This window comes from Drosophila navojoa, chromosome 4 (genome assembly GCF_054131105.1).
Source record: "Drosophila navojoa isolate 15081-1374.11 chromosome 4, UAZ_NAV_1.0, whole genome shotgun sequence".
Taxonomy (NCBI): domain Eukaryota; kingdom Metazoa; phylum Arthropoda; class Insecta; order Diptera; family Drosophilidae; genus Drosophila; species Drosophila navojoa.
The window spans coordinates 19306193-19330220 of NC_142892.1; the positions used below are offsets into that span (position 1 = coordinate 19306193).

Below are 24028 nucleotides of genomic sequence, written 5' to 3' on the forward strand. Positions count from 1 at the left end.
TAATTCTCCAATATCATTGATTCGTGAGCTATGCTAATGACGATGTATCGACATCGAATTACAAAATGTCACCCTGCTTGTTCCCAATAGTATCGAATCTCTAATTATGGCGAATATGTGTAAAGTGAAATTGTTGCAAAGGAAATAACAATAATACAAATCTATCAATAAGCCGTATATTCAAATTAAGTTATTTGGCCAAAAGAAGTACGTATTAAACACAGTAGGCTGCAAAGAAACTTGAAACTCCACTGGAATATATTCATTTAATTTATTTTTGTTTGTCTGAATCATTTTGTTGTCTGCTTCAAAACAACAACAACGACACATAATTTTCTTCTTTTTAAAAAAGGCGACAAAAGCAAGGCAACGCGACACAACGCATTTGTCCCAATCGTTTATCCAAAATTTTCAAGTTTCACTTGCAAAAACAATTTCAATATGTGTGAGTGCCGCTGCTAACCTTGAATCCGCAGTCGTTGTTGTTTTCCCCTCCCGTACGCGTTAACATATACAAGATATTGACCCTGTACGCTTGATTCACATACATATAACATTTAAGCACTCACATACACTCACAAGCGTACACATACATACGTACATACAAACAAAAGTCGCTGCATCGAAACATTTTTCAATTGGTAGGTGAACAAATGACCACTGCTGCCTCCACATCGCAAAATGCGTCATCGACGTTGATGGCTGCTGCCGGAGCTGGCGGCGCAAGCTCCACGACGACAGCAACGCTGTCAACAACGCCCAGTAGCTCAGCGGTGCGTGCCCTGGCCATGGAATACAAGTCCCTGCAGGAAGAGCCAGTGGAGGGATTTCGCGTCAAGCTCATTAATGATGATAATCTGTTCGAATGGGAGGTGGCTATCTTTGGCCCACCAGACACGCTATATCAAGGTGGCTATTTCAAGGCGCACATGAAATTCCCACATGATTATCCGTACTCGCCGCCAACCATACGCTTCCTCACCAAGGTATGGCATCCGAATGTCTACGAGAACGGCGACCTTTGTATATCCATACTGCATCCGCCTGTCGATGATCCCCAAAGTGGTGAGCTGCCCTGCGAACGCTGGAACCCAACTCAGAACGTGCGCACCATTCTCCTCTCAGTCATTTCGCTGCTCAATGAGCCCAATACATACTCGCCGGCCAATGTAGATGCCTCGGTGATGTATCGACGATGGCGGGACTCCCAGGTAAACGAAGTTTGAATTTGAATTCTCTAATCTATGGTCTAGTATATACTAACTGTATTCTTATGTGCAATGCAGGGCAAAGACAACGAATATCCAAACATCATACGCAAGCAGGCGTTGGCCGCCAATGCGGAAGCCAAGCGAGAGGGTATTGTGGTGCCTATGACCCTGGAGGACTATTGCCTTAAGCCCACTGTTAAGCCTAGCACAGAGTCTGGCCTGGATGCAAATTTCTATGATGATGATTTTGATTTGGAGACGGAAGATTTGCCAACAGACTCGGATGAGGATGAGGACGATGAGGATGAGGAGAATGAAGATGATGAGGAGGACGACGGGAATGCGGATAGTGCAATTAGCAAAAATAATGGCAATACAAAGTGCACGAACAACAATGGTCTCTCCGCGAAATCAGCTGCGGCATCTGCAACAGATGATGCCGAATCCGCTGATGACAGCGGTAAGGGCGAGACAACATAATGCAGATGCACCCGCTCCGCTCCACACCATCTCCATCTCCAACTCAACTCTGCTCCTGCCCTAGGCGTCTACGTAGCATTTAAATGAAATACTAAGTGTGCAAAAGAATCGAGTTAAACAACAGCTAGGAGGCGCCCCGGATGCCAATCGAGCTTGGCGTCGTATAATTTCTCTTAACAATATTATTTTTTACTTTTAATTTGTGTACAATTGTAAAACTGAAACGTGAATCACTTCTTAGCTGGCTTTTATTTCCCAGCTAGCCTCTGGCTAGGCACGTTTTAAATCCGTTCATAGAGTTTCAAGAGCTTGCGATTCCTTTTACAGCAACTAAATAACACTCAAAACTGATAATGATTATACAAGATATATATACAATATACATATGTATTAGCTATTAATTATTATTTAAAAATATATATACAATTACATCCGTATGTGCTTGTATGTGGTACAGCTCATTAACGGGGGCGCTACAGATACAAACAATTTTATCGTGAACTAACCTCCTCCTAGAAAGCGAGAGACATCCTAATACAAATGCTAAACTAATAAAAGAAACCACATAATTTACAATCAACGGATTTCAACAATATAAAGCATATATTAAACGTAGCAACTAAGCCATTTGTAAGTGCAAAATTAAAAACAAAACACCAATTGCAATATTAAAATGAGAAACTGCATTGTGTAATTAATTGCAAAGATAAATAAGCCAAATAAAATTAAAAAAAAAAATTAAAGTGTCTACTTTAATGGTAAACATTCTCTAGTCAAATCAGCTGGATGGTAAAAAGAAAAACTCTTCAATAAATATATTATTTGCTACATCATTAAGTTTTGATATATTTTTGTCGGATTGAGATAACACTCAAAAGTAATTTTAAAATTACGATTACTGAATTTGATATCACAATTCGTGCTTCCAAGTTTCATCTCAATTAATCGATCGATTGTGACAGTAGCAAAATTTGTTTTGCTAGAGGTTTATTTCTTAAATTTTGCAATATTTTAGATTTGAGTTATGAGTTTGGCTCGTTTGCGCCACGCAAGAAGCGCTGGAGTAAGATCCTTATCTTTAATGGCAGGCATGCGTATCAAAGAGCTATAGACACCAATGTCCGCCACAGACATTTGATTGCCGCCAAAGTATTGCTGATCATTTAGTCGCTTGTCGAGCAGCCGAACCATGGCCACTTGGCTTTTGTGTGTGCTGCACCGCAGCAGTTGATAGCAAATGTCTAGCACAGCATCAATTTCATTGCAGAGAGGCGAGTTCTCATAGCGATATTCGGGGGGGCCCACTCGGCCCAGGTATCTAATGATATTCACTTCACCATATATGGGCACATACATTGTGGGCGAGCTGATCATCTCTGTGTGTTCACCTGATGATAGATTAATGACTTAAAATAAATAAATTACAATGGGATTTTAGTAAAACACTTACAGTTCTTCCAGATTAGTGTTACTTTGATCTTGGGCAACGCTTCATTGACGGCTATTTTGGCCAAATTAGCCTCGAATTCGCGCGCTGCTGGACCAATATCAGCCATAGTCGAGTGTGTAAATGTCTTCACATCAATTGTGAACAAATCCCGCCAAGCGTTCTTCAATGCCAGCAGTGCATATGGTATAAAGTTGGGATGCCCATTAACGACTACATCATGCAGTGGAATCTATCGAAAAGCAATTCGTTAGTTTCCGTCATTTCAGCCATTAGGATTACCTCCAATATTACCTCTTTAAGTCCACCGTTATTAGAAGCTGTCGTCTGCTGCACGCTCTTTTCGCACACTTTAACACCCAAGTTTTCCCGCATTAGACCTAATTGTGCTTTCAGCTCCTCCAGCTGCTTCAACACCTTCTCTTGGCGCTGCAAAATTGCTGCCGTGTCTTCATTCTGTAAATACAAACAAATTTCATCATTGCAGGACAAATACAAACATAATGAGCCAAAATAGAGATGGGCGGCGTAAATTTTACTATTGCGATCGCAGTGCTTTATAAATGAAATGAATATTTTCCTTGACTTACGAAGCCACATTTATAGTGATGATTATTATGAGTATTTATTTTAAATCACCACACTTTGACATAGAGTTTAAAGAGGACTTCGCTGGGAACACACACTTAGTTATAAACACGTATTATCATGCGTCCATTTCCAATATGAGCACACAAGTGCGAAAGTACGGTGCGTGTTATGCAGTTTTGTTAGTATTGCTTATAAATAGATTTATATTTTGTATAACCTTTAGTAAATGTTGTATTTGTTGGCCTAAAATGTCCAAATCAAGTGCACAGGTGGCCGATTTTGAATTGTTCCTTTCACTCTTTGCTGCGCCATTGCATTGAATTTCACGGGCCTTTTTCGAAATCATATGTTGAATGAAAATGAATGATTACTATTTTTTATTAATTTTGTCACGAAGTTAAGTTATTTAATTTCTGATAATTATGAATTAAATCACTCTCACAGCGAATTTCTGCTGTTCACAACAATGCGCATCTCTAATTTTGGCCACGGCAGCTGGGGACAACACACTTACTTGAGGGCATGGCGCAGAGCCAGCAGAGAGGCTGACATTCCTTAATTCGTACATACAGGTAGGCAGTTTAATATCAAATTGTGGCAACAAGGTTTTCAGCTCGTACATTTCACAATCCAATTTTGGATAAGCTTAAGCAGATCTAACACAGAAAAATGTGCTTGGCGGTAGTGTTGAGTCAAGTTAATTATCGAATCGTTGTACTAGCGATAGGATAACTATATTAAGCAAATGAAATCGATAACGATAGCTAGGCCCAGCTGATTAACATAGTAATCGAAATATTTAAATGCTTAAAATTAATATTTTATTTTCAGCAACTGATAATATATTATACCACTAACCACTATACTCAGCCACTGTTCTATCCTAGAGAATATTTTTTATCATAAGCAACAGAATTGAAAATTTCATAGGATTGACACATAGTTGATTGCAGACAAATCTGAAGGATATCAACGAAGAAATATTGTTTATTAAATTACAACAAAGCGACTGGACTACCTAAATATTTGAATAACGCAACCACACTATTTATACACAATTTAAATATAACTGCTTAAATATCTTATCGATTTATCGATATTTGTCAATCGTATAGTAGAGGCGGAAAATAATTATACAAGTTGGCAGTCTCATATATTATGGCGTCTGTATTTTAAATTACGAGAACAGTAATATTTATCTAACAAAACAAAATGAATAATAAGAAAGCAAGAAGTTCGGTGAGTAAAATGTAAAAACACATAAGCAGAGACTATAAAAAACTTCTTTTTTCTAGCTTAAGAAAGTCTCGAAACTGCCAGATGAAGAGGTTGATCATGTACGGACAAAGCGTCGCATCAGTTTCAGCGGCAAAAAGTTTATACGGTATGTATTATGCATAATATTAACGAATTTTTCTAAACACGGAGGTCTATTGCAAATACAGGGAATTCGATACAACAGAGAAAGCTCGAGACTATGACAACTCATATGAAATATCAGATCACACCAATGGAGAGGACAGTTCCGGCCACTCCCATGGCACAGTGGCAGCGTCTGTATTGCAAAGTACAGCACATCTCCAAGTGGCCGATGAGATGGATAAGGAAAATGCATCGCCCGAAGGTCTCATTGCTGCCATCAACAGTGCATCAGTATTGGAGCAAAATTCGCGATTCAGCGATTTCACATTCAAATTGCAGTCAAGCATCAATGTGACGCTGCTACCGGATGAATTAAATCGAAACCGGCGGCGCAATGAATCGCCAACCCGATTGGAACAAACGGTCAGTGACAGTTTATCTTTGAATGAAATAGAACGTGAGAAGCTGAGAGAAAATAGTGTATACAAAATGACAGTTTTTGAAAAAACTGTGGATCTTATGCCAGAAGCATTAGCTTATGCTGGGGTGAGTTGAAACTGGTGATAAGAGTTAAACTGAAATTAAGAAATGCTAAGTACAACTTCAATATGATGTGAAGAAAATGTTCTCATATATACAGATCTTGACTAATCTCTGTTTTATTACAGTTGGAGTCAAATCACACCGAGAAAGTCAACATGCAAAAAACTACGATAATGTCTACAGACATGAGTGTTTTGCCTGAAAAGCAAACTGAAGTGAAGCAAAAGACAATGGTATTTGAGAACAAAGATATAACGTGTGACTTTAGTGATATTGGTAACTATAACTGTAAATAAATGTGACAGACTTTAGATAAATGTATCAATTCTTTTTATCACAGAGCCAAAAGGAATGATTGAAGATGTGCCGAAGGGAACTCAAGAGAATTTTTCTATGGATATGGCGGAACAAGATTATATTAACTATTTGGCAGATGATTCAACGTTATCGTCGCCCTTAATTCCATTGGATGTCATTTCAGAGAACGGCATTAGCAAGAAACTGAACTTTCGGCAATTGAACGATGCATTGAATTCTGGCCGCATACAGCTATTCCCCAATGGTCCAAGAACTCCAACAACAGATCGCAAAGGCAATCAGCGTTTCTGGCATGGATTGGAACAGCAACACACGGACGAGGAAGTTCCGAATAGAGAAATGATAAAGCCTCGCGGTACACTCAATTTCAATGAGAGCATGATGATGTCGCCTGCCGTTCCACAAAAGTCCGAAACAAAAACAGACCATGCAGAGCAACATGTTAAGCCTAAGAGCTCACTCAATGCTAAGCGCAATTATCGTTACTCTCAGGCAGACGAACTAATGCTGGATAACACAAATTTTCTAGTTAATGCCAAAATGGGCGATGAAACACACTCACGAAATAACTCCAAGTGCTCATCGCGGCGTGAAACTACATACGATAATACTGCCATGGAATTGGATGACCTAGAGAAGCATGAGGCAGCGGTTGCAGCAGCTCTGGCAGGTGCAAAGCTTAAGCAAACAACGTACGAGCCAATGGAACAAGACGATTTCTTAAGCCCCTGTAAAGATAGGAAGGACAATTTGACGACGGCAGCTGTGGTTCAACAATCCAATCAAACACATTTAAGTTCTCAGGAAGCAGTCGTAGCTCAACATCGCACCAAGTCAAGGCCAACATTGTACATGGCTGAACCCATTGAAGAGGATGAGGCAAAGCCGAATTCGGAGTCCTCAGCTCCTAAAACCAAATTCAATGTTCGCAGGAAAACTGTATATTTGGCAGAGGCCATGGATGAAGATCTTGAAATGCCAAAGCTGGAATTGCAAACAAATGCAATCAATAATCGTCAGCAAACATTACATATGGCTGATTTCATGGAGGAAGATTCGTTCTGTTCGAAGAAAGAAATTAATGCTACTTCTATGAAACCCAATAAGCCAAGGCAAACATTGCACATGACTGAGCCAATTGAAGAAGAGAGTGTAAGGCCACAAAAAGAATCCAAATCGCAGTCACAGACAATGCCTGTCGTTGAAAAGGATTCCAGCAGACGTAGGCAATCGATACACTTACCCGAACCTATTGAAGAGGACTCATTTTGCGTGCCAGCTTCTGCACCAAAGGAAGCGCATCAGAACAAGAACAGACACACAATGCACATGTCCGAGCACATTGAAACAGATTGCGTACAGTCACGGACTGCAGCTGCTACAGAAATTGTACATCAGTACACGAGACGTCGACAAACATTGGTCTTGTCTGAATCCATTGAAGAAGTTGCTGTTCAGCCGCAAAGAGAAGATCAATTACAGCCAAAATCTAATGCAGAGGCATTCGAGGGCACCAGGCGAAGACAAACATTGCATCTGGCTGATCCAATCGAAGAAGATTCCTTTTCCTCAACATCCACTTCTGCCGAAAAACATAGAGAAGCATTACAGAGGAATAAGGAAGATAATGTAAAACCTCAAGAAGTGAAGCCAAAGGCAGCACCTACTGAAGCTGACTCTCAACATAATAAACGCAGGCAAACTTTACACATGGCTGATCCAATCGAAGACGATTCAATGTGCTCAACTTCCAAAGCCACAAGGCAGCAAAGCAATGAACCCAATAGACGCAGGCAGACTTTACATCACACTGACGACATTGAAGAAGATCCTTTCTGCTCAGCACAGCATAACATTGATGATGGAGGCAGTCGTCGTAGACAAACATTACTTCAGGAAAATCCCATTGAAGAAGATCCAATCTGCTCAGGATTACAAACTGAAAAGTCAGTTAAGGCAACTAAACTGGATCTACAATACAATAGACGAAGACAAACGTTACACGTGGATGATCCCATAGAAGAAGACTCCTTCAGTCTAAAATCCACATCAGCCCATCAGCTTAAGCATAATTTACAGAGAGATGCCACAATGAATGAAGAGAAGTTAAAGCACGAGAGAACTGTCAAAGGACAATCTGCAGCCAACTTGCAATGCGCCCAACGTAGACAAACATTGCACCTAGCTGAACCCATTGAAGAAGACTCAATCTGCTTAACTTCCGCTGCCCCTAAGCAGCCAGGGGAAAAATGCAATCGACGTAGGCAAACTGTACATCACGCAGACCCCATTGAAGAGGACCCATTCGAATCGACGGCTACAGCTGATGTCCATCAGCATGGACATAAATTACGAGGAGTCGAAACGGAAAAAGAGGCACCATCAGCTGTTGATAGGCGTAGGAAAACCATTGTACAGGCTGATCCCATTGAGGAAGATTCCTTTAATCTAACATCGCTCTCTGCGAATCTGCATAAGCAGAGTTTACAAAGAGATGCTCCAACTGAGGAAGGTACATTGGAAGCTAAGAAAGAAATGAAACAAAGTGTTAGCTTGAAATGCAATAACCGTAGACAAACAACTCACCTGGCTGATCCCATTGAAGAGGATTCCTTCAATATAGCACCACCCTCTGGCAGTCTACATGATCATAATTTACAGAGAGATGCGTCAAGCAAGCAAATTGCTCCTAAGGTTGACCTGAAATCCAATAACCGTAGACAAACAACTCACCTGGTTGATCCCATTGAAGAAGACTCATTCTGCTCCACATCCAACATTGTCAATCAGCAGCAAAGGAATGAGGCAGTTGAGAAGGTTATTTCAAAGGAGAAGGAAGTAAAGCAAGCCCATCGGCCTAGGCAAACGTTGCATGTGGTTGATCCCATGGAGGAAGACTCTTTCTGTTCAAAGTCAACCATTGGGTCCAAAGGCAATCACTTCAGCAAATATAGGGCAACAATGCTGACCACAGAAGCCATCGATGTCGATCAGAATGTGTCTCCCACACATACTGTTGCCCCAGCTAAAAAAGGAAGCATCAAACATAGACAAACTCTAGTCATGTCGGAGTCCATTCTGGAGGATAAAGTAAATGCAAAGAAAGACAACAACGCCAAGCAGCTGCCCAGCCAGACGTTAGATCTAAGTGAAGCCCTTGACGAATTCAAATCATCAAAGGCGGCTGCCCAGAGCCAGCCGTGGGGAAGCAAATCTAGGAAGACACAATACCAGGAGGAAGCCATGGATGTGGAGCTGTCGAATGTGGAGTTCCCTGAGCAGCGCTCCAGCAGACCCAAGCCCAAACTGAGGGAAGCTTTACTGAAGAACGATCTGCTACGCAAAACTCTGGATAAAGAAAACGTTTTCATCAGCTCCAGTTTCGAAACGCCTGAAATGAAGAAGAAGCGTCAGATGTTTGCCCTCACACCGGGTCGATCGATGATTGAATTTGAAGACTTGGAGGAGGATTGCAAGATCAAGACTCCAGCTGGAAAAACTGCTTGCCGATCCATATACCAAGCGATGGACATGGAGCTCGACATGGACACATCCAACTACGGCACGCCCGAGAGGAAACCTTCGTTCAATGTGAAACGCCTGCCAATACATTTGACACCCAATTTGCCGGAACCGAAGAAGCGCAACCTGCATCTGCATCTTGACATGGAGGAGGAGAATATGTAAGTGCTATCTTCGCCTAGACAGCAATGGGATCTCATTTGTGTATTTTATTTTAATTAGCTCGCAGCCTGAACTGGAAACATCAGAGGTGGAGGCATTGGAACATCCAAGGAATAAGTCACGCATTCCTGTCTTGTGCAAGAGCTTGAACTCGCCTTGGCGTGAAACGGAGCAGCTGGACGGCACCGTGCAGATGGTTAGAGCACAAATGATGCGGCAAACGGGTAGCCAAGGAATGACAATTCCACACTTTACTGAGCACAAAATGAACAAGGAAACAACTGTGTATGAAGATAATCCCATTACCATATCTGATGTCTCGAACCATTTCAAGTCACAGCGAGAGCTGGCCAAGAGCTTAGCTGAGCAGCGCCAGCAAGCCAAGGAGACGTCCATTGAGAGTCGCAGCTCGAATGAGCACAGCAATAAGAGCTATGCCACGGCCCATAAGAAGTTCATAAACCTAAGTGGCGATACCATAATCTTTAACAATATGGATGATCTTAGCGATAAGTCGGACAATTGTGAAATCGACAAGACACGACTCAGTCTGGTGTCGACCTTGCTGGACGAGGCGGACGACGAACATATCCGAGCAGCTAACAGCAGCCACATTGACTTGGTGAACAACGAGACATGCCTTGGGCAGCTCGACCCGCCAGTCGTGGCTGGAGCTGAGGATGCGTGCAAGAAGTGCAAGCATTGCCGGCGTTCAATGGACAGAACGAGGACGCGTAGAAGTGCTGAAGAGACATTTGAGCTGCCGGCCTGGCCGGACCTGGGCGTACAACTTGAGCGTCTAAAGCGTCTGCGACAAAAGCCACGCATATCGGACGTGCACAAATATTGGGAGCTCAAGAAACTGGAAAATAATTTCGATAATGACGAAGACGAGGAGACGGAAACGGACTGCGATTCACGTAACACAAGTCGCTTGAACTTGCCGCAAATGCAGGAGATGTTCAACAGCAAGTGGGAGGAGTAAGTAAAATAAAATAAAATTGCAAAAGAATGAAAAAATCTTATATTATTTATCTCTTTTTCTCTTTCAGATACGTACAAAGCTTACCCAAGCCCAAGCCAGCGGAAACGTTTGCAAAGTGCCTAAAAACCTCATTGCATGCTGAGCTGCCTAACTGGATTTTTGATTCAAATCTGCAAATCTATCGTACCTATATATTCTCCCATCGTAAAATAACCACATTTAAAATCTATATGAATTATGAGCCGTTGGACTTGTTGGAAACCAAAATACGCGTAGGCAAAATTCAACTAGAGTCAAAATACGCACCCCCCTCACGTAAGTGTTAACCCTAGGCATTCCGATTTGGTTCAACCTTAAATTTTAAATTTCTGTTTAGCTTTAAAGACTGCGTTTGCTGAGCTGTTGGATTTTCAACTTAAACTTAATCTGCCTCTGAATCTGGATCGGCTGTTGGACGGCAATGATGTGGCAGATCTTGTCAAATTTCTAAAACACATCGATGGAGTTTGTTTGAAGATCACTAACATATGCAGGAAAATGCTCTTAACCATAATCACGGCTAATGCGCGCCTAATCAGGTAAAAGTCGACATTTTCATAAATAATTTACTTAATTAATTATATATTTCTATTATTAGTGATTCCAATCGGATTATTGTGAGAAAAACTGTGCGCAGATCAGTAAAGAAAGAGGATGAGGCGTATGCTCGCACAGAGAGAATCCATTTTAGCATTCAAATTGGTAATGTCCAGGAGATCTCATTTGAGGATATTTTGCAGCCGCCGCTGCATCAATTCGATGAGAAGATTCGATTTTTGCCAAAGGGCACAGAGTTTTTGGAAGCCTTCTTGCAGAGCCCCGAACAATATTTAAAACACAACGGCGACTACAATAAGTAATGTTCCAGAGCGGATGTTTCGATGAGCCAGCAATATAACCAAAATATCTTATATATATTATCGTCAAGATAAATGTACAATTTTATATATCAATGATAAGCATTTCTATCTTTTTTTTTTTTATTGAAAAAAAAAATTATATATTTAATTAAACAGTAGTTGTATAAATGTTAAATTAATATAAAAATAAAATATAAATTCTATTTCGATTTTCTTGTTTCTAATAAATGTTTCAATTAAATTTTTAACGTTAACGGCCTTGAATAAATTCACCATTCGGTATTTATAAAGTAAATTAGTATTTGAATCAGTTTGAGAGCTGGTCACATTCCTGTTGTGGAAGTCATCAAAACAAAAATCTTGCAATCGCAGTAAAATATAAACACCAAAACTGGGCAATTATAATGGACATGTGGTTTGATCTTTCGGGCTACTATGTGGTGGCCCTAACCACTCTGCTGTTATGTATTCTAATAGCGCTTTATTTCGCCAACTTCTTAAAGGACGATGCCGTGAGTAAAGAATTGTAACAAGCCAACCCCTCAGAATCATAATTCATATACTCAATGCAGGACCTGGAGGACGAAGGCCTTGGCGCTGACGAAGTTCGTTTGGAGGACGATCCCGTGTTGAAGGCACAGATGCAAGCGCGCCTGCAAAGCGAGATCGATGATGACGAGGCGTACGAGGAAGAGCAGGAGCCGATGAGCGAGAGCGACACGGAGCTGGGACCAGGAAAGGCGCCCAACTACAGCAACCTGGTGGGCAAATTCAAGGCCAAGCGCTACCAGCACAAGCTGGAAAAGAATCTCTCGCCCAGCCAAATAGAAGAAGAGCGACGCATTGAGCGCGAGCAATTGGCGGCCATTTTCGAGCTGCTGCGCAAACAGGAGGATGAACTGAATCTCAAGGATCGCATCAGCGATCGCGAGCTGAAGCAACAAGTTAAATTATATCGTTAGACTGTTCGCTTTCAGCTTTAAACTTACTAAAACGTGTGATTATATCGCTTATGTGTATAGTATCTGTTTGCCGCTTAACTTACGAAATGTGGCCTGGAGCCTTAATGTAAACTGTTGAACCCAAAGTCCTGGCGAGTAAACAATTTACAATTTGTAGTCAAAGACACTTAGATTTTATTCCATAGAACTCTAATTATATATGTATATTTATATGATGTATATACGCTATATAACGAGTATTATTAACTAACTGCGAAGCGTGTGCTTAGGCTAACTTAGCCCAAACGATGTGAAATTTAATTTCAACCAATTATTATACAGTTATTTTATTTCAAATAGAATCTGAATGTACAAAATGTTGAAATGAAGTTGCCTTTTATTTACCTATCCCATATATTTAACCCCCCCAGGAGGAACCTAGCAACCCAGGCTAGTTTAGTGTCTATGACAACAGGAAATTTGTTTATTTGAGGTATTATCCACATCATTTTTACTCGACGATCTTCTTGAGAAGTGAATAGTTTAGTAATTCAGCTAAATAATTTTAAAAATCTTTAAACATGGTAAACTTTGTATATCCCGAGGAGCTGTACTTATTTGTGGAGAGCATTCGCTGCTTCCAGGTGCGCGATGTGGGCAGCAACAAGTGGCTGGAAGTGCACGAAATGATCATCAAGCTGAGCCAGCAGGCGGCTCTGGAGGTGGCCGAGCAGCGAGAGGAGGAAGTCAAGGAGTTTCTCATTTCCCGGGACAAGCTGTCGGTGCTTATCAATGAGGCCTATTGCGTGAATCTCTGGAAGTCGCGCGTGCTGCCTCATTTGCTGGAAATTGATCCGAATCCACAGGCCACGTTCCTGATTTACACGGTGCTGTACCATGAGGCGGCAGTGGTGGCACTGCTGGATCTGTGCCTCTACCATCCCAGTGGCTGTGAGTCACTGCAGGACTCGGTGCTAGATCTGATCGACTATGCGGCTCAAGGTGTCGCCCAGGTCATCGGCTTGGTCAGCATGGGCTATCACGAGAACGAGACCAAAGTAGATGTGGACGAAGCCGTGCTCACAGAGCTCGAGCGCCAGAAGCGCGATCTCATCTACAAGATTGGACTGCGTTGCGTGTCCCTTCTCAGCTACCTGGCCGACAACGTGTCTCTCTTCCACTTGGGCGCAGCTCGTCGAATGCTGACCACCCATGATGTACCCTGGCTGATGGTGGATGTGCTTTGCTTCAGGCCCTGGCAGCGCAACACCAGCAAGGGCTTGGAGAAGTACATTGATGAAAAGTGGACTTCGGTGGAGGATGCCACTAAAATCATAAAGCCGGAAGCCCAGGCCTGGTTCTGTGTTCGCCAGCTGCTGCTCTCTCCCCAGATAGCCGATAACTATCCCCTGAACGAGGCGCGTTGCAAGCAAATATCAAAGGTGAAATTGACTATGATTCTTGAATCCTTTCTAAATAAACTTTACCACAGCTTCTGGGCATGCTACACGAGACGCTCTTGGATCAGTTGCCCGTGCTGATGGAACTCAAGCACTTTGTCAGTCGCTTGACCATTACCGGCACTACCGGCAAAAAGACTCAAAACTTGATTTTGGAGGACATGCCGCAGATACAGGACAATCTCATCAAAGAGGTGGAGCGTGACGGCGGCTTCTACCAGGTTGCCCAGAACCAGGATGGCGTCTTCCTCAACAACAATCGCGAAGAGATCTGTGCACTGGCTACCAAGCTGACCAATGCCTACGGTACCGAACTACTGTGTGAGTTGGAGCAGCACATGGCAGACTTGGAACTGAAGAAGGATGAATCTAAATCAGAGGACAGCGCAACAGCTACCACCAGCGAGGACTCGGAGGAAAAGACTCACAAGTGCGGCAATTGCCAGGTGCCGGCCAAAAAGAAGTGCGCCAACTGCAAGCTGGTTCACTATTGTTCACGGTGCGTTCCAAATATTACACAGATTTGTGCGCGAATTTACACAATTCAATTTCCTTTAAATTGCAGAGAATGCCAGCTCAAGGATTGGCCACAGCATAAGGAAATCTGCTTGAGCTGCGTCGATTAGCCTTTATCAATTCATTTGTATTTTTAATATTAATTATTAAATAAAGAGCATTCCAAAAATTGTGAACGCCTCCATTGTTTGATTGTGAATGTTGGTTTTTCGTTAAGTTTTAGTTTTTATTTAGCAATAAAAAATTTGCCAGGTAGTCTCTCATTCAGCAGACAGGGGAACAGCAATGGCAACATGTTTAACTGTTCTGTCTGAGATGGTCCTTAACTACATCCAATGCGGGCGTCTCCTCACCGTAGTCCTTGATGACGACAACAGAGCAGCCGCAGACCTTGCGGGGCTTGCCCTCCTTGTCGATCTTGCACAGGCCGGACCATTCGCCCAATTTCTTGTGCGAATCGACGCGGATCAGTGGAATCTGATGCTCATTGCACAAGGCAGTGATCAATTTCTTGTAGTTGGGCTCATCAAAGGATTCGGCCAGAATGCAGAGGACAGCTTGACGCCTGAAAAACAAAAACGAAAAGTTAATTATAATGGTTTACAATAATTCCTGTATATATTGACTGAGTCTAAGGCGTTTTTCAGTAATTGGAAGAATTGATAATCAATGTAAAATTCATAAACACGGACCAATTAATTTCATCAGCAAAAAACTAAACAACAAAACTTGTAAATCGTTTTTGCTTACTTGTCCAAAGCCTTGCAGGCCTGGTGGATGCCATGGACGAGTCCATCGGCGATCAGCGACTTCTTCAGCACTTCCTGTAGCGCGGTGTTTATGTCCATGGCGCCGCCAAGAACGGGCGCTGCGGAGGGCACATCTCTGCCGCAAATAAAGAAAATATTTCAAATTAACAATCAAATCTACAAGTTATCACAGAGTTTCTAGCTCAAAACTTATTTCAAGGCACTTGCTCAGTAATTGGAAGGTTTCAAATCAATGTAAAATTCATAAACACGGACCAATTAATTTCATCATAGTGAAACATATTCAATTTCAAATTTTATTTTATTCTGCACTTACACATCAACGTCGGCCATATCTGAAAGGTTGAGGCTGCACTGCACTGTAAATGATATCAATAAAATTATTATTAGATATGATGCCGTACATAATTGTAAATTGAATTCTTCGTAGCGACTTCAGCACAAAATTAATACGCTTTCGTACCTATTTGACAACCGGAAAGAAAGAGAGCCGAGCCGCGTTGCAGCCAACTTCATGTTTTTGGCAATAGTGATGTTTTGACATATCGATATCAGCTGTTTACTGTAAATGGCATTCAAAAGCTAAAAGCTATAAGACACACGACGCACCCATTCCTTTTGAATTGCTAGACTGAATGAATTTAAAACTTTCCTCTTTTAATAGCCGACATCTTTACTCAAAACTATTTTTTTTTATTATTCATATTAACTTGTTACTATACCGGTAAATATAACATAATATAAATATGCAAAAATTGGTGCAATAGAAAAATACGACAATTTTGATCGTAATGAACTGGGTATTTTTTAGCATATTATCAACGGTTGGTTTTTGTGCCATTTTGCGCCCAAAATCTTTGGAGCCAAGCAGCTCCGCTATCTCGCTAACAACGCTAAAAATAGCTCCTAATAAGTCTAATTAAACTAAGTCATAGGTTATATAGTGATATAAAATCAACAGTAAGCTCCAGCTTCCAAGTTCAATAACGTGTTTATGTTTACATAAGCCGACGGGCAACATCACAGCACCCTCAACAACAATAACAACAAAATGACAAGCAAACTACAGTAAGTTGAGTGAATCGGCCCCGGCTGCCCTCAGCCCGCAACACTTTGTTGAGGCTTATGAATGTCTATAAACGCTCCACGTGTTCGTGTTGATTCGTGTGTCTAATTGTCGAAATTTACGGCAACATGTGAAGATCGTGTGCCATTGGCTAACTCTCTAGTTAGTGTCGTCGTTTATTTGTATGCTTTATGTTATCTGAATTGGGTACATGTACCTTTGATCCAATTGGAATTTCTGTATGAATGAATTTCACTAATATTTGCCAAGGCATGCCTCGTTCTGATAAGAAACATTCTTCTAAACAAATACAACAATGTACAGCGTAAACAACACTGGCAACCAGAAAATGCATCCAAGCTGAAGTTAATATCGATATTCGACAGAAAATGTACAAATATACAAACATATGTATTTGGATGATCTCTAATAATATAGCATAGCTCCCGACACATTACACACAATATATTCTAATATTATTCGGTAGTTGTTCAGTATCAATAGCAGTGTGCACATCAATTTAGCCCCCACTGTAGCTTTATTTGGGGGCTATCGCTTAGGTTCATCGGCAACTGATACTGAGTATGAATATTGAAGCGGCAAGCGTTGATGTTGGACTCGCTTTCAATTGCTAGTTAACGACACGCCCTCGGCTGGACAACATGAGCAACAAAAGCGGCGCGAGGTTGCGTATCTCTAAAGCGCACCATCAACTGTAGCCTAATCCCTTTGAATTCGATTTCATTCACAGAGAAGGCATCCTGGTAGGATGTGGCAATCCCCTGCTGGACATTTCGGCTCCTGTCCCCTTGAAATTCCTGGAGGACTATGGCATGAATGTGGATGATGCCATATTGGCAGAGGAACGACACATGCCCATTTACCGTCAGCTGGTCGAGGGCTATCAAGCGGAGTACCTGGCCGGTGGCTCAGTGCAGAATTCCCTGCGCATAGCACAGTGGATATTGCGTCAGCCAAATGTTGCTGTCTTCTTTGGCTGTGTGGGCCAGGACGATTATGCGGATATATTGCGGGAAAAGGCGCGCGCTGCTGGCGTCGATGCCCATTATCAAGTGAGCCCAGACACGCCCACGGGAACATGCGCGGTTCTCATCACGGGCACGCATCGTTCATTGTGCGCCAACCTGGCGGCCGCCAACAAATTCACCATTGATCACCTGGAACAGCCAGCTAATAAGGCGTTGATCGATAATGCTCAATACTATTATATCTCGGTGGGTAAACAATCCTCATAATCTGGCATACTTACTGATTAATCTATTGTGTAATCCTTGTGTACAGGGCTTCTTCTTGACCGTCAATCCGCCCAGTATAATGCGCGTAGCCGCCACAGCCAATGCCAAGCAGCGGCCGTTCCTAATGAACCTCAGCGCACCATTCATATCGCAATACTTCATGGAACCGCTACTGGCTGTTATGCCTTATGTGGATATCATTTTTGGCAATGAGGCAGAGGCCCATGCCTTTGCCACGGCGCAAGGCTGGCCCGCCGATTTGGATCTGCGTGAGATTGGCAAACGATTGGTGGCACTGCCCAAAATCAATTCAGAGCGACCACGCATTGCCATACTCACGCAGGGCTGTGACCCTGTGCTGCTCATCCAGCACGACAAGGTCCAGGAGTTCCCAGTCACACGTTTGGCGGTCCATGAAATTGTAGATACCAATGGCGCTGGGGATGCATTCGTTGGTGGTTTCCTCGCCCAGTATGTGCAGGGCAAGTCGCTCGATGTTTGCATACGCTGTGGCAACTATGCGGCGGGTCACATTATCAAAAATCCGGGCTGCACATACTCCGGTGAGCCGGAGTTTAATGAGTAAAGACACACCGGATTCACACAGACACAAGCACACACACACACACAGATACAACGAGCACTCGCAGATAAGCCTGTAAGAGGCATCAAGCATGGCGCAAATCTATTTGCAACTAATGCAAATAAGTTCTAAACGTGACTAAGAAAATATTGTTAACACTATTAATTATTTGTACATATTATGTATACACACACAAACACACACACACCCACAAAGACAAACACAGTTGGCAACGAACATGTGAATTATGCACGGCCTTGTCGTTTATATACAATGTTAGAGCAATATTCGAATTTAAATTGATAATAAAATAACAAAAGCCCAGAAAACTAACAAATCCTATTTAACCGTTGATTGCTGAGCTGACCTTTAAATGACCCCTAAGAAATCATAATTGATAATAATTGCTTAAGCTTGTTTCTTACGGCAATGTCTCGTCTTTCGTTTGCATCCCTTTTGTGTTTTGTTACATTCGCAGCGTTTTGTGCGTTTTATGAGTTTGGCTTTATTTAACAATTGAATCAGCGGCAGATTAGATACGACACAAACGCTACGAAGCGTCGAGTGTGCTCAATTATCATTGTTTATTCATTTATTTATTTTTATTTTTTTTAATGTAATATATCACATCATAGCAAGCTAATTTATGTCGTTCAGGTTTGTACAACCTGTTGATAAGCCTATTTCTGGTTTATCATTCACGTACAATGAATCAGGGATTATAACCAAGCTATAAAAACACTGCAAGCTACTGAAGAAAAGACTTTTCAAATATATAGATAACTGAATGCATTACCTTATTCACAATTCTAAATTTATTTCGTTGCTGCAAAATACAAAAAGATAATAAACAATAACGCTTAAATACATTCTTGTACTTTTACATTTTGAGACACAATACAAATAGACTCGATAATAATTGAAAAAGGTTCGTCACTATATCTATTGTTGCTCTGTGCCCAAATTTCAAAAGGGGAAAATACTAAAATTATATTTGTTTGCTTTGCATTTGCATTTGTGTGGATGACATTTGATCCCGTATATATAATTCCTAGTCAATCAGATAGCCTTTGATGAAGGGCAGCCCCGTTGGCACTTGCTTCTGATACCGTGCGTAGTCAGATTGAAAGAAGTAGAGCAGCGAATACTCCTCAACGTATATGCGATCGTGAAAGAAGAGCCAGCTGACTAATGCATAAATGCAGATGCACAGCGGGTTCATCAAGATTAATTGCGTGCCAATTGACCAATAGAACCAGCCCACATAGGACGGATGCCGGCTGTACGCGTATACGCCGTGGGTTATCAGCTTATGATCAGAGTGCTTCTCATCCTGAACCTATTCGAGTACACATTAGATTACAAATAGGCATTTAACTGGAGATAAGCATGTACTTACTAAATGAGTAAAACTGCGACCTGCTGTGATGATTGCCGTCTTTCGCACAATCTCGCCGAAAGTGCATAGTGCCACGCCCACCAACCAAATGTGGGCGTATCGCTTGAAATCGGGCAGAAAGTGAAGCTCTAGACCAAACTCAATCCAACTGGCTGCTGCGGCCAAACCATAATGCACTGAATGGTTCAGCATGAAGGAATCCAGTGAGAGTGTTCGAGGATTTGCCACCGCAATAACCAAAAACTCCGAGTAATGGAAGAAAGCCATAAAGCAGCCATAGACGCCAAATTGCTGCCATGGTGCGGGCGCGAAACAAACGACTAGTACGCTCGCCGCCATCACGAAGCCAAGAAAAGAGGCGCGTATTGCAACCTTGTTGATAAAATAATCAGATTGAGATATGTTCGTACTTTTATGCAATGGAAAAGTGAGTCATGCAAAATACCTGATATTCCATGTTTCGGAGGACAAACCGAATAATTAAGTTGATCAGGGCGTAATATAGCACTGGACCCCACAAGATGGCACCCCATACATTTGGCACAATTTCATAGTAGATCTGCGGTACTGAGGGCAACAGCACCAGACCTGCCGTCGCAAGAAAACAATATAAACTGATCCGGCCCTCGGGACATAGATGGCAGCGGGCTCCTGCCGAGGACCGTGAATTCATTGCGCACATTATAATGCAATAAAATGTGCTTTTATGTAATTCTCTGTACAAATCACATTGAAATTTTGATTTTTTGTAGCATTTGCAGAAGTGTAAATAAATATTCTAAAACCGGCAGCAGCTGTGTGTGTCAATAGCAAATGTTAAGAAAATTAGAAGGTTACACTGCATTATTGAGCGTAAGACGTCATAAGGTATGCAAGCGCTGAAATTCATAGCTCAAATATTTTTAAGGTTCATTAACCTTACAAGTCAATTGGTTGTATGTATTTTTTCGGAATATATTGCGTTCTAATTTCAGTGTTATTCCTCAAAAGAGGTTCCCTTCGATGTTATTGTCTATGCATTGAATATCAAATTTTGTTTAACCTTCTTTGATTATCCTATGGCTTGATGGTTGTCATCGATAGTTAACAATGCGATGTATAACTTATCGGCCGTCAGCTGCGCGTGCAAAACAAATTTCGATAGGTGTGTGCAGGTTATGTAAATTTATAAAATTGTTAATGAAAATAGAAAGGATTGCTGCACATATTGTTAATAAGACTTTGCTATGGTATTCTTAAATCTTCCTCTGATGGTAAGGGCCCGCGGCCCTGATGAATTCTGGCGGAAAAGGCGCATCTTTAAGCTCGCGGCGGTAAGTATAAGAATACTATTTAAAAACGTTAATTTAACTAGTTATCAATCCTGTTGTTAATTAGCATTATCGCAGTCGAACACGGAATGTTTACACCTTTGCCATACGCAGCGTACATCGTGCCCTCGCCTATGCAACCAAGGGGCGTAAGCTCAAGAAACTGGATATGGCACAGCTGTGGACAACGCGTGTTGAAGCCGGTTGCCAACAGTATGGAGTTCCTTTAGACGCCTTCAAGGAGGGCCTTGCACGTTCTGATATATTGCTAAACAAGTCAGTTGCCGGTTAATGCATTATTTGCCTGATTATTAATAGTTTCAAATTTTAACTTATAGAAAAATATTGTCGGAATTGGCTATTTGGGAGCCACGCTCGTTTGAGGCTTTGGTCAATATTTCTCGGGAACGTGCTGCTGTCGAAGGCTACCCCGACATTAAACGAAGGTCCGCTTTTAACCAGGTCTATGGATTGAATAACCTAAAACTGGATTAGATTTAAGTCTCTAGATGCAAATATAGTTTTTATATGTTAACACTGCAGTTTTCAAGCTTTATTTTTTTATGTTATGCAAACATAAACATTGCATAGGACTTTTATTGTAGGTAATTACGTACTAATAGAAAACAGAATTCATAGAATTGTTATGGGTCATCTATTCCAACTTAGCCAATATATCTGATTCGCGGAAAAGGAACATTTCCTTCTTATCGTCGCTATCCAATTGGACCTTGGTGCCGCCAAATTCGGGCAGCAAAACGCGGTCACCTTCCTTCACGCCAATTGGAATATGACTGCCAGTGGTCTATAAAAAATTCAAAGTTGATAACCAATGTAAAAAAAAACTGTTGTAATCATCGCATCCAACAATGAAATACTTACAGTATTGCGAGTGCCGGGACCAACGGCAATTACAGTGCCCTCTAGAACTTTGCCCACCGATTTTTCAGGCAAGACAATGCCACCTTTCGTTTTGGTAACAGCTTCAGCGCGTTGAATCAAAATACGATCCAGCATGGGGATGATTTTCTTGATTGCGGCTGCCTAAAAACATTTGTAAATAAGTTCATTTACTGTGCAATCCATGGTAATTGATGTCAGACATTATTCCCCCCTGCTGCCTAAAAGCTGCGACAGAGCAGAGTTACACAACAACCCGGCAAGGCGAATGAGTTATCAGCATATGTGGAAACTTCGAGAAGCGCAGATGGAATATTTTGATGTCCACTGGTGGTAAACGGAATCAAATCAAACTTAGCAATGTACTCACCATTTCGTATGTTATTAAATGCAAAACTGGGCTGCGTTAAATATCTAAAACTTAATTGATAACTGTAAGTGAAGATTCACTACACGTGCGGACCGGTCGCGGTTGTTCGTAATAGTGATACACAAACGTCCCACATTGTGTATCGATGCTTGGTGGCTGTGCGATGTATCGTTCCATCGGCGATACAATTTACTCGTCGATTTAAATTGAACCGTTTCAGTATTTTAATAAAAGTACACAAAATTCAAAATTAAGGCTTGTGCAATTTTATATTATAATTTAATATAAGTATTAAAAATCTACAAGCGAAACAATTAAATTTGACTATCTCTTATGTCATAAGTTATTATGTTAAAAGTGGAATATTTTATTTCAAGAAAGCACTATATTATTATTTGTCAATTATTAATGTATTTTCGCAATAAATATCAAGTTTTATAACCTGAGCTCATTGAAAATGATTTGTATTTTTAGAATATCGTATAGATCCTACAGGGTTCAGGGTATCTCCCAGCCGTGCACTCTCGACTATTTCTTTCGTACTAGTGCTATTAATGTTCTATTAACATAATTAATTATATTCTTTTAACTATAAGGAATGTGATGCATGCATTTGTATGCTTCATGCCAATACGAATACAATAGAATCTACTCTATTGATGTAGATATTTTGTAGTATGGATTTATGCAGTCAAAGCCAGCTGTGCTACCTGGATGCATTTTCATCGCCACTTCATCGGATTTTCTTTGTTTGTTAAATTCACAGCTGAATTTCCCTGACATTTCTAGCAGACCGCTGCAAATATTTCCGTAGATAAGAGTGTCGTGTAGCCTGTGTTGTAATATGGCGAGCTTAGCCAGATACCGGAGTTGCCCTTTGGACAGTGGACGTGCTGTAAAGGTCCGAACCGATTCGTTAGCCTGCATTAAAAATAAGATTTAATCAAATTATAAAGAATCGCCCATATAGATATGTCTTACGCTCGTTATCTCATGACACGTTAGCTCAGTTGGCGATATTTCCAAAACTATCGCAATAGCATCCTGCAAGGAGCAATGGCTTCGATCCTGTCGAGCCACGCACAAGGCAACAAACGTGTCACAAATTCCATTTATTATTAGCTTGTGCTGATGCAACAGAAGATCACATATTCGATGACTATAGTGCAATATTTTCCTGGGATATTCCGCTTCCAGCAGAAGACACAGTTCGGGAAAAATGACACCGAGGGCTTTTAGATCAAATACATAAGTGTTATTCGCCGTGGCAATTACAATCACAGATGTTTTACAGTGTCGGCCATAGAAACTGGGCTCCACCAATATTGAAATTATAGTTTGGTCGCGTATGTCTTCTAACGCCTGATGATAGGATTGGTCCGTTTGCTGGATAACAATAATGCGGTTCAATTTTTGATCCAGGGACAACACTTCCTGCGGCTGCAGGCATCTCGTTTTAACATAATTTTGCTCCCTACTATCAGCTGTAGCGAAAGATTCAGTGCTGGTATTATTGATGTCTTCGGAATTGGTCGTATCATCATCCATTGTGTTCTTAGTCTTCTTAATCTGCACAAATAAAATTCGATTCAAGAGCAAAGTGACATGCTTTTAAATTCAAAAAAGGTGGCAGCGCTTCAATAACTATCAGCCGTTTAATAATGGTAAACAAAGGCGATTTTATATAAAATTTTGTAATACCAGATTTATAGTTACGTTTAGTTTTTGATGCTATTGCGAATCAATGTGTAACACATTAAATATACCAACTGCAATATAATAAACTCTCACGCAGCATACCTTTATATTTTTTTCCAATTACTACAAATGGCAAAATTAAAAAAGCAAAACAAAACAGCAAAAAACACATGTAAAATGAACGGGATCTAATCAAAGCAAAAATTAGTGATGGCCTATACATTTTACAATTACTGTCA

The 24028-nt window shown here is 41.2% G+C and overlaps 11 protein-coding genes and 2 non-coding genes across 17 annotated transcripts in view; 6 read left to right on the plus strand and 7 right to left on the minus strand.

Annotated features, from left to right (window-relative positions):
• mRpL20 (mitochondrial ribosomal protein L20) overlaps positions 1 to 21361 on the plus strand; it is a 73055-nt gene extending 51694 nt beyond the window's left edge. The window contains exons 2-4 of the mRNA XM_018101203.2: positions 20656 to 20824; positions 20889 to 21097; positions 21160 to 21361. Coding sequence (XP_017956692.1) covers positions 20738 to 20824; positions 20889 to 21097; positions 21160 to 21316 — 453 coding nt within the window. The 5' untranslated portion in view covers positions 20656 to 20737 and the 3' untranslated portion in view covers positions 21317 to 21361. The remainder of the gene's footprint in view (positions 1 to 20655; positions 20825 to 20888; positions 21098 to 21159) is intronic.
• Positions 49 to 2122, plus strand: LOC108651466 (ubiquitin-conjugating enzyme E2 R2). 2 transcript variants are annotated; one of them, XM_018101196.3, is made up of 3 exons: positions 49 to 207; positions 646 to 1211; positions 1287 to 2122. In XM_018101196.3, the coding sequence occupies exons 2-3, from the start codon at positions 654 to 656 to the stop codon at positions 1689 to 1691; spliced, it is 963 nt and encodes a 320-aa protein (XP_017956685.1). In that variant the 5' UTR covers positions 49 to 207; positions 646 to 653; the 3' UTR covers positions 1692 to 2122. The 2 variants fall into 2 exon arrangements, with proteins under 2 accessions (XP_017956685.1, XP_089115640.1); XM_089259514.1 differs by lacking the exon at positions 49 to 207 and adding an exon at positions 296 to 445.
• On the minus strand, positions 2570 to 4459 carry AIMP2 (aaRS-interacting multifunctional protein 2). 2 transcript variants are annotated; one of them, XM_089259512.1, is made up of 5 exons: positions 4244 to 4459; positions 3947 to 4060; positions 3433 to 3594; positions 3142 to 3370; positions 2570 to 3079 (listed from the first exon to the last, which is right to left on the minus strand). In XM_089259512.1, the coding sequence occupies exons 1-5, from the start codon at positions 4349 to 4351 to the stop codon at positions 2703 to 2705; spliced, it is 990 nt and encodes a 329-aa protein (XP_089115638.1). In that variant the 5' UTR covers positions 4352 to 4459; the 3' UTR covers positions 2570 to 2702. The 2 variants fall into 2 exon arrangements, with proteins under 2 accessions (XP_089115638.1, XP_089115639.1); XM_089259513.1 differs by lacking the exon at positions 3947 to 4060 and having other exon boundaries at positions 4244 to 4457.
• Spc105R (Spc105-related) lies at positions 4780 to 11641 on the plus strand. Its single transcript, XM_018101208.3, has 9 exons — positions 4780 to 4968; positions 5025 to 5113; positions 5175 to 5637; positions 5760 to 5910; positions 5975 to 9635; positions 9697 to 10617; positions 10689 to 10936; positions 10998 to 11199; positions 11259 to 11641. Exons 1-9 carry the CDS (start codon positions 4942 to 4944, stop codon positions 11518 to 11520), a joined length of 6024 nt encoding a protein of 2007 aa, XP_017956697.1. The 5' UTR covers positions 4780 to 4941; the 3' UTR covers positions 11521 to 11641.
• LOC108651470 (uncharacterized) lies at positions 11828 to 12850 on the plus strand. The gene is made up of 2 exons (XM_018101202.3): positions 11828 to 12032; positions 12093 to 12850. Exons 1-2 carry the CDS (start codon positions 11925 to 11927, stop codon positions 12480 to 12482), a joined length of 498 nt encoding a protein of 165 aa, XP_017956691.1. The 5' UTR covers positions 11828 to 11924; the 3' UTR covers positions 12483 to 12850.
• On the plus strand, positions 12904 to 14613 carry Zmynd10 (zinc finger MYND-type containing 10). Its single transcript, XM_018101190.3, has 3 exons — positions 12904 to 13903; positions 13954 to 14420; positions 14487 to 14613. The coding sequence occupies exons 1-3, from the start codon at positions 13043 to 13045 to the stop codon at positions 14545 to 14547; spliced, it is 1389 nt and encodes a 462-aa protein (XP_017956679.1). The 5' UTR covers positions 12904 to 13042; the 3' UTR covers positions 14548 to 14613.
• On the minus strand, positions 14643 to 15727 carry RpS12 (ribosomal protein S12). Its single transcript, XM_018101204.3, has 4 exons — positions 15671 to 15727; positions 15524 to 15566; positions 15188 to 15322; positions 14643 to 15002 (listed from the first exon to the last, which is right to left on the minus strand). The coding sequence occupies exons 2-4, from the start codon at positions 15538 to 15540 to the stop codon at positions 14735 to 14737; spliced, it is 420 nt and encodes a 139-aa protein (XP_017956693.1). The 5' UTR covers positions 15541 to 15566; positions 15671 to 15727; the 3' UTR covers positions 14643 to 14734.
• Positions 15076 to 15148, minus strand: LOC115562092 (small nucleolar RNA U18). Its single transcript, XR_003980054.1, has one exon. It is a non-coding gene; the product is annotated as a small nucleolar RNA U18 (small nucleolar RNA).
• On the minus strand, positions 15410 to 15481 carry LOC115562091 (small nucleolar RNA U18). Its single transcript, XR_003980053.1, has one exon. It is a non-coding gene; the product is annotated as a small nucleolar RNA U18 (small nucleolar RNA).
• On the plus strand, positions 16014 to 18441 carry Adk2 (Adenosine kinase 2). Of its 2 annotated transcripts, none has more exons than XM_018101193.3 (3): positions 16014 to 16275; positions 17025 to 17508; positions 17576 to 18441. In XM_018101193.3, the coding sequence occupies exons 1-3, from the start codon at positions 16259 to 16261 to the stop codon at positions 18113 to 18115; spliced, it is 1041 nt and encodes a 346-aa protein (XP_017956682.1). In that variant the 5' UTR covers positions 16014 to 16258; the 3' UTR covers positions 18116 to 18441. The 2 variants fall into 2 exon arrangements, with proteins under 2 accessions (XP_017956682.1, XP_017956681.1); XM_018101192.3 differs by lacking the exon at positions 16014 to 16275 and adding an exon at positions 16802 to 16958.
• Icmt (isoprenylcysteine carboxylmethyltransferase ste14) lies at positions 18905 to 20353 on the minus strand. The gene is made up of 3 exons (XM_018101197.3): positions 19957 to 20353; positions 19512 to 19883; positions 18905 to 19451 (listed from the first exon to the last, which is right to left on the minus strand). Exons 1-3 carry the CDS (start codon positions 20191 to 20193, stop codon positions 19164 to 19166), a joined length of 897 nt encoding a protein of 298 aa, XP_017956686.1. The 5' UTR covers positions 20194 to 20353; the 3' UTR covers positions 18905 to 19163.
• Positions 21340 to 22250, minus strand: LOC108651473 (10 kDa heat shock protein, mitochondrial). Its single transcript, XM_018101205.3, has 3 exons — positions 22092 to 22250; positions 21704 to 21865; positions 21340 to 21626 (listed from the first exon to the last, which is right to left on the minus strand). The coding sequence occupies exons 1-3, from the start codon at positions 22092 to 22094 to the stop codon at positions 21477 to 21479; spliced, it is 315 nt and encodes a 104-aa protein (XP_017956694.1). The 5' UTR covers positions 22095 to 22250; the 3' UTR covers positions 21340 to 21476.
• Positions 22251 to 22621: 371 nt separating this feature from the next.
• On the minus strand, positions 22622 to 23758 carry LOC108651469 (protein Exd1 homolog). 2 transcript variants are annotated; one of them, XM_089260200.1, is made up of 3 exons: positions 23693 to 23758; positions 23073 to 23649; positions 22622 to 23012 (listed from the first exon to the last, which is right to left on the minus strand). In XM_089260200.1, exons 2-3 carry the CDS (start codon positions 23637 to 23639, stop codon positions 22740 to 22742), a joined length of 840 nt encoding a protein of 279 aa, XP_089116326.1. In that variant the 5' UTR covers positions 23640 to 23649; positions 23693 to 23758; the 3' UTR covers positions 22622 to 22739. The 2 variants fall into 2 exon arrangements, with proteins under 2 accessions (XP_089116326.1, XP_030238705.2); XM_030382845.2 differs by lacking the exon at positions 23693 to 23758 and having other exon boundaries at positions 23073 to 23686.
• Between the last annotated feature and the right edge of the window lie 270 nt (positions 23759 to 24028).